Raw genomic sequence first — 8359 nt, forward strand, 5'->3', positions numbered from 1 at the left:
ATTCATTTTATGGTCTCTAACTCCCCTCCGAAAACAAGACAACAACTGATATCATCAGTTAACCTTTCCTGAAGTTTGCACCTCGAATTTTAGTGCTTTAGACGAGAAACATAGTCTCTCATCAACTCATCTTCCTTTTGTTTGATATTATGTAATTGTGCCACCGGGCTCCATCTGTCACCACTTTCGGGCAAAACTGGGTACAAAAACATTCTTTAGCCTTGTGAAGTTAACCTTATCCTCAAGCTTAAGGGTTCGGAACCACTGATGAGCTTTTCTTTCCAAGGTCAGTGAGAAGGCATGTATCATTGTCACATCACTGACCGGCCCACAGGTTTCACATGTGGATTCAAAAATCTCTACATGTTGGATAGGATCTCCGTCTCCCCAGAGAACTTTTGGACAAGTTTTGAAATGATATGGGGTTTCATCTCTGGGAAGGTCGGGATTCTAGAGCAGTGCCTAGTTCTCTGACCATCCCCCGGCCCATCTCTGTCGCCATATTTAATAGGTCTGCCCTTGTGGCTACATTAAGGTCTATGGTTGGATCTATCCTAGGCCTTTGAGGAATTTCTCTCTCTCCCCCCCCCTTCCTAAACCTCATCCCCTTCTTGTATTGGCTTTTCTAGGTATTTTGGGTCCATGGGATGGTCCAACCATGGTACCTTGGAGTGACTCCCCATTAGTCACCTCCGTACGTCTTTACAAAATCAAGAGTTCCATGTCTTGTAGGAACGTAGGGTTGTTGATCATCTGCTCAATATCCTTTTTGGTGTAGAGTCGTTCCTCTACTTCACCTGCCATACTTGCTAAGTTACCCTCTTCTTCTATGGTTGTAAACCCTTCCTCCGTTCCTGGATTCCTCGTTTACGGGTTCCAAGTTTGGAATCTCTCCCTAACTTCTACACATAACTATTTCTGATTCCTTCCCTCATGACTGGAGTGGGTTAAAACTTCTCGTTTCTTTTGGCTTAGCTCTCATCCTTCGAGTATCGAGCTCTTGTTTCCTTAAGCTCAATTCTCGTATAGTTGCCATTCCACCTCACTCCGTTTGAGGTCTAACTCTACTTCCTCGATGGTGGGGAAGAATACTTGACCCGTCCTAGACGCACTTTCTATGTCTTGTCTTATTTGCGGTGTGCCAGTATTCGACAGCCTAGAATTCGACGTTTGGAATGGCACTTCTTGTCATGGACCAAGTCCAGTGCTGGTTGACGGACCCATGCCCGCATATTGCACTATTTCATCATGAGACTGGTTTGGAGATCGAAAAATCCCCGGGCGATATCAATGATACCACTGGACCTGGTTGGGGAGGGTGGTTTCTCCTCTTTCCCAAACCCAGCGTATCTCAGCTCTTCTTCCATGGACTCTTCACTACTAGTTTCAGCGGTGGTCAAGTTTCTTAAAACACTCAAGTGTGTGCTTGCAGAATGTTCTGATCCCACACTTCTTTGATAGGAAGATCCTGGGTGATTCGATGCACTATCATCAGGCGTAAGATCGTCTCTAATGAGTTTTCCAAATCTTAAGTGCATGTATGTATGATTTGATAAGCTATTTGTCAACCCAATTTGATTTTGCTTCTGATTCTATCACTCTGTTTTTCAAAAACCATGAAACTGCAGAGAATGGTTCACGGCATGAAATTGTAGGAAATAGTTCACGGCGTGAACGTTATCCTGCCCTTTCACGTGCTCAAAATTTTTTGCCTTTCAGGTTATATTCCCTCCTTTTGATATAGGCTGCTCTCCTTAACCGACCTTTGTGGGCCTTGGTCTGTTTAATCGCGCTGGATTTGGCCAACCCGTGAATTTGTAAGAAATGTTTCACGTCATGAACCAGGAAGGGTTTCACGTCGTGAACGATTTCAAAGGGGTTCACGTCATGAACGAGTAAGGATTTCACACCATAACAGCTTCGGGATGTTTCACGTCATGAACGCTTTAATTTTGGCAAACTGCGCAGTGTCAGAGGTGTCAAGATAAGGTTTTCTATTTTTGGAAAGGCAATCTTGTGATTTTCGGTGTTAATTGAGGCACTGATTTCGTGAGTGATTCGCAACGTGAAACTGCACGAAATGGTTCACAGCGTGAATGATTTTTCTACAATTTTGCGTGGAATTTCCCGCGTCAAAAGTTTGTGATTTTGGGTGCATAATACTTATCCAATTGATACCAAATCGATTGTGCCACTCCTAAGGAATGAAATGCAAGTTCTTTGGCACAGTCAATGGTCCCTTATGTTTTTTATTTTTATGATTTTTTGAAAAAAGAAAGAAAGCCAAACACCAACCTTCGCATTCACGTTGGTGTTTTCAATGATGCGAATATCAAAATTAACTAGAACAAACAGTGAAGCCTTATCCTAAAACCACTCCACCACAAACATACACATCACAACCAATTTCTCACAATTTTTTCCTACCACACACATCTTATCCATTCATTTTCCACACAATGCACTACCAGAATGCAAGGGTAATAATGAATCCTATGTAATGGGAGCTGAAACTCCAAGAGGATGGAGGAAACAAAGGTGTTTCCTCGATAGCAGTGGCGCCAAAAATGTTATGGGCTACCACACCTCCAAGATAGAACTCTACACATTCACCTAAAGGATGAGCAATAGATCACAATTGTCGTAGGGTACTTACCAATGCTTCGAACTTGAGTCCCTTGAGGCCTCAAAGCTCACTTGTTAAGCTCCAACCTCCAAGCTCCACCTCCACACTGTCACCGTAGAGTCACTCACACCGTTGCATAAGGCAATCACTCTCTCTCTCACTCTCTCACACAAGCATGAAAGAGGCACAATGCTAGAATGTTCTCACTCCTTCAATCTCTCTCAAGACGCAAGGGAGAGCTCTCTATATAGCACAAAGGGGATTGTGTCTTTTCATTATGAGAAAATGCCTTATATACATTTGGCCCTTATTCACACTTGGGCGCCCAAAACTCACTTACTAGGCCTTATTCACACTTGGGTACCCAAAACTCACTTACTAGGCCTTATTCACACTTGGGTACCCAAAACTCACTTAGTAGGCCTTAGGTGGCCAATATCTTATAATGTACAACTTTTATAGAGCCATTTCATGACACTTATTAATGTTCTCAATTGAGGATCATGTTTGTTAATCCGAAATGGGATTAACGTAATACCCATAGGAGCCAAAAGAACATTTCTCAAGGTTAGCATCACGCGAGGGTAAGAGGGAACCACCAATGCCATCATCCCATGTTGCATCTCTTGAAAAGTCAAAGACATGATCCACTACATCAATAGGTATATGGGCATGAGCCAAACCATGCACCACCTCCTTATGTGCAAAACCCTTTATGTGTGTATGATGATCCAGGATAATAATATGATCATCATAGTGATTCACTGAAAAATGAAGAGGTATTCTGACATGAAAGGTAAATTGTATCATCGCCTAAATCATCATATATGGCATCCCCAAGGTCTCCAAGGTTATCCTCATGAATATGGTCTATCTCCATCAACAATGATGCCCCTATGTGACCTACATCCCATGACAAATCTATCTCCAACAATATAGGATCTAAGGAATATAGGTCATCCTCATGAATATGGTCTATCTCCATCAATGATGCCCCTATGTGACATACATCCCATGACACGTCTATCTCCATCAATGATGCTCCTGTGTGACCTACATCCCATGACAAATCTCTCTCCAGTAATATAGGATCTAAGGAGATGTTTAGATCAAATGCAAATCTCTCAAGATCTATGACATATGATCTACTATGGATATGCATAATCCTACTATGATGTCTCACCTCAATGAAATCATCACTACTCTCATGCACCATCCCTAACTGCTCAAATACATGAGCTCTATCCACACAAACACTGGGCCAAGAATGCTATGAATAATAGGATTAGTGGTCGTATTAGCGACATCTCCACAAATAGAAATCCTAGACGAATAGCCTGACACATCTAATACTAGGAACTCAGGTCTATGCTCATAGGTGTCTCCATCACTCGTATGCAAAGTATCACTAACCTCAAGTGTGCTAATGGATACACTTATCCCAAGTGTGCTAATGGATGCATTAGTAATAAAATGCACAGTATCCTCTAGAATGTCACCACACGATTAACTAGGGTGTCCACACGATCCGTAGGAAAGATGACAAGCATAAAAGTATTGATGCTCGGTGTGCTTGCTGCTATCTCTACCCTCAAGATCATGCCCACATGATCTGACTCACACACATCACTATCACATGATCTGACTCACACACATCACTATTACATACACATCATCATGTGCATGTGTCAGTGGAATCACACTTAGTGTGTAAACAAGCTCTAGTTCTTGAGTTATTTTTGTAAAAGTGGAAAAGCAAAGCCCTATTTTGTATGCACAACTATTATTGTTTAATCTTGTCAATTTGATTTAAGTCTATGCTTTTGTTCCTTGATGTGTATGTGAGCTTGATCAATTCTTCAAGAAGTACTTGAGGTCCCATGAGACCGCAATCTACTTATGTACGGTCTTTTGTTTTCCCACTCACATACACATGCACATGTGAAGGGTCTTTATTATTGTAGTCAAAATGATTTATTCATATCAACTACTGTTGGTTAATATGTTGATGTATTCTCTAAGAGGCATCTTTTATATTTAATGATTGGAGCAAAAAATTGAAAGCATCACCCAATAAAGGTTGAAGATCTTCTTCTTAAGATGGCTATGAGATAGACTCTACTTAATACCTTTAGTTCCTTACTAGATTATTGTGCACCATTTCCATGTGTATTTCTAAGCATACTATGCACCTACATGTACACTACCAGTAGACTCTACTCAATCCCTTTAGTTCCTTACTAGATTATTGTGCACCATTTCCATATGTATTTCCATGCATACTATGCATCTACATGTACACTACCATCTACATCTATATATGTGTATACACTATGTATGTTTACTTTGCATTATTTCATCTATGTATAGTTGGTTTGATCTCTCAGTATGTACCATGCATGTATCTTACTTGGTTTTCTCAATTGATCTCTCTCCAATATCTTTAGTTTCTTGCTACTATGTGTTTACATGTATATTGCTGCAATCTACATGTATAGTACATACGTAAACCATGTATGTTTACTTATGTTGCTTATACCTAGTATGATCTCGATATGTACTATGAATGTACCTTACTTGTCCTTCTAATCTCAATCTGTATACCGTGTACGAATCTTACTTGGTTGCTCCTTCTAATCTCAATTTGTATATCATGTGTGAATCTTGCCTGGTTTAATGCATTTTTCTATACTACTACTACATGCCTGTGTGTGTGTGTGTGTGTGTGTGTGTGTGTTGGGGGGGCTTCCTATGGGGCAATTCACAACTTTAAACTACGCGTAGTTAGCCTACAGTCTTGGATGGCTTGATGGAAAAAGCTTAGTAGAAAGCCCGAAAATAGAGCTGTGAGAAAGGCCCCTCAGGCCTGACCTATGTTGCTCGAAGGGGTGGTGGGTCCGGACATGTCTGAAAACACCTTGGTATTTCAAATGAGGAGAGGGTACACGTGGACGGGCGCGATTAGCGCACAAATTGGACTCAATAATAGGAAATGATTTGAGCTGAAAAAAGGGCGGGCGGGGGTGTGTACACGGCGGCTGATGTAACCCACGTGAAGGCGGCCGGATTTGGGGGCGATCGTCCGTTGCGTTAGCCTGCCGCTGCTATTCCGGCTCATTAAATGCATCTCAAGCTGGGCGCTATTAAAATCTCTCCGTGCCCCGCCTTAAACTCGAGAACGTTGCTCCTACTCTAATTCCCCATAAGGCCAGATTATCTCTCTAATCGCACCCTTAATCCCAGCTTTTTTACCCCCGTCTTAATGCCCACCCAAATTCCAATATGCATTCAATTACCATAGTCAATTCTCTGGATTCGGAGGTTGTTAGTTTTGATTTGTTTGGACCTTGGAGTTAATTTGTTTTAGCGCGAAAGGGTAATAAAAAGTAGCAATGTGCTTGGATCCAAGAGAGCTTGGTGCGGCCATTTACCGACCCAGTTCTCTTTTTAATTTTGCGTTTCACAGGTCTCTCTTGCATAGCTTGGGCTGCTTTGCCCCAGCACAGATCTTTACATAATCCTACATTGCTTGGCTTTCTCTCACACGCAGCTCGCTCTCTCTCTCTCTCTCTCTCACACATCACACACACGCGCGCACACACACACCCAGTTATGTGAGTTTCTCATGATGAACACTTTCCATGATCAAACCCAACGTTGTATCAGACACCCACAACATCGCATTGTGGGTATCTGTGCATGCTGCTTGAGAGAACGCCTTACTTCTCTCATTGAATCTATCACTCCAGCAGATGCAAGAGAAGGTGAAGATGCAGATGGGCTCAACAACAGCAACATCATTAACCCTGCACAAGAGCAGCAGCAGCTGCCTCCTCCGTCATCACATCAAGGATTTCCCAACAATCATAGCAGCATCAATGGCGCTGCAGAGATGGCTCCCCATAGCCATCCCAAGCATGGAGAAGCACTCAACTTGGCCCTCAAGAAGGTGAAAAATGCACACCATTCAGTTGATTTTGTGGCCTATTCCCCTAGTCACAGTATCATGCACACAGGTAGCAAGGCAGCTCCTGCTGCCTCTCCTCACATCCCCACCAACACACAGGAGAAGAACATATCGCTGCCAGCGAGCCGCCGCCGAAGCAACGCATCTGAGTCAGACCTGAAAACATACCATCTGTCCACTGGCAATGTGGACATGCCTGGCAAGAAGAGAGGCTCTTGGTTCTCCATGTCCAAATCAAAGACTCCTCTGCTCAACTCTCCCATGCAGCAGGAGGGTAAGAAGCTCTCACAGGACCAGCTGAGGTCTCCTCAACTCATGATCTCAGCTGGTAGGAAGTCTGCCAGTGAAGCTGTTGGTACCACTTCTAATAATTACAGGCAAGCTTACATGGCAGATCTAGAAGCCATAGCCGAGATTAATCTCGGCGAAGCTGCCATTAAGCTTGATAATAACATCAATGGGGATGCTAGTACATCCTCTTCATGGATCTCATCCTTCTTTCTTAGAAGAAAAGGGTCTAGATCCAAGTCCAATATGCGCAACAACAGCAGCAGCAGCTACACCGCCACCAATGAGATTAGTGCTGGAATTACGCTTAATGGATCCATAAATCAATCACCCAAGACTTCGATCGATGCAGGGAGGCTCTCTTGGGATGGAGCCAGGCCCAACTTCAAGCAAATCTTGAAGAAGATAGAAGCAAGAAACAAGCAGCAAAGGGGGGATTGCTCCCCTCTACAGCTTGTAGATTATGCCATGAAACGGTATAATGACAATGGTGAAGACATGACTGATCAAGCATCCTCTCTTCAAAAATGCAAGTCTGTGGCGTCTGCTAGAAGTAGCATTAGTGTTGAGGTGGCCAAGGATTTGAGGCAAGCATCTTCCTCACCCATGTTACATCAAGGCCAGCATAATGTCATGGTGGGGTTAGATTATGATAATGCAGATGATGATAGGAACTTCCCTCGATCTCGGAGCTGGGGGAGGGCTTGGAACAGGACTTTGTCACCACTATGGGGCTTCAAGCACCACGGCCGCAAAGGGGCAAATGATTCACCATCATCAACCCATCATCATCATCATCATCATCCAGGTTCTGTTACCCCCAGTCATGTGAATTTTAAGAGTTCTATTGGTGTACCACCCCCCTCTAGCTCTTATCTGAGCCCTCTTAGGAGGAGCAAGCGTGCACCGGATGCAAGAATATATTTTGCACAATGAAAAATTTGTTGTAATGCCCTGCAAAGAAGGATTCATTTTAACAATTTGTCAATAAAAATCAGCCAATGGGGCTCTTCAAGTTGTCTGCACGGTGATTTTGTGGTGTACTTATGATCGCACATGCTGGGCTCATTTCGAGGATTAGGCCATAAACAACCTATGGCTTCTCTAGCTATGGTTCCCCTGAGGTTTCTCTTCTGACAGGGCCAAGTTTCTTGCTTTTCCAAAGAGTTGTATGGATTACCTACATATCTCACAATTGTAATCCTTATAATCGACAGCTAGTTTGTGTGTATGTGCTCTTTGTTTGGATCTTAATGCAGATTACTTAAAGGCACATCACAAATGTGCTCATGTTTATAAGCTCCTCTTTGGAAGATGAAGATTAATTTTTGGTTATGTTTAGGATAGCTCTTTTGGAGGTTAATGATTGCTTCGACTTGGTTCAAAAAATAGGGTATATTGTATGTGGGATATGCACTTAGGTTGTCATATTTTGCTACTCTTTTGTTGAGCTTTTGTTTGCTTGTAAGAATCCAACA

At 42.7% G+C, this 8359-nt stretch overlaps 1 protein-coding gene across 1 annotated transcript; it reads left to right on the forward strand.

Moving 5' to 3' along the window:
- The first annotated feature begins 5903 nt into the window (after positions 1 to 5903).
- On the forward strand, positions 5904 to 8135 carry LOC147618038 (uncharacterized). Its single transcript, XM_086775067.1, has one exon. The coding sequence runs from the start codon at positions 6252 to 6254 to the stop codon at positions 7815 to 7817; it is 1566 nt and encodes a 521-aa protein (XP_086631193.1). The 5' UTR covers positions 5904 to 6251; the 3' UTR covers positions 7818 to 8135.
- Positions 8136 to 8359: the final 224 nt, after the last annotated feature.

This window comes from Cibotium barometz, chromosome 35 (assembly GCF_041138505.1).
Source record: "Cibotium barometz isolate CiBa-2024 chromosome 35, ASM4113850v1, whole genome shotgun sequence".
Taxonomy (NCBI): Eukaryota; Viridiplantae; Streptophyta; class Polypodiopsida; order Cyatheales; family Cibotiaceae; genus Cibotium; species Cibotium barometz.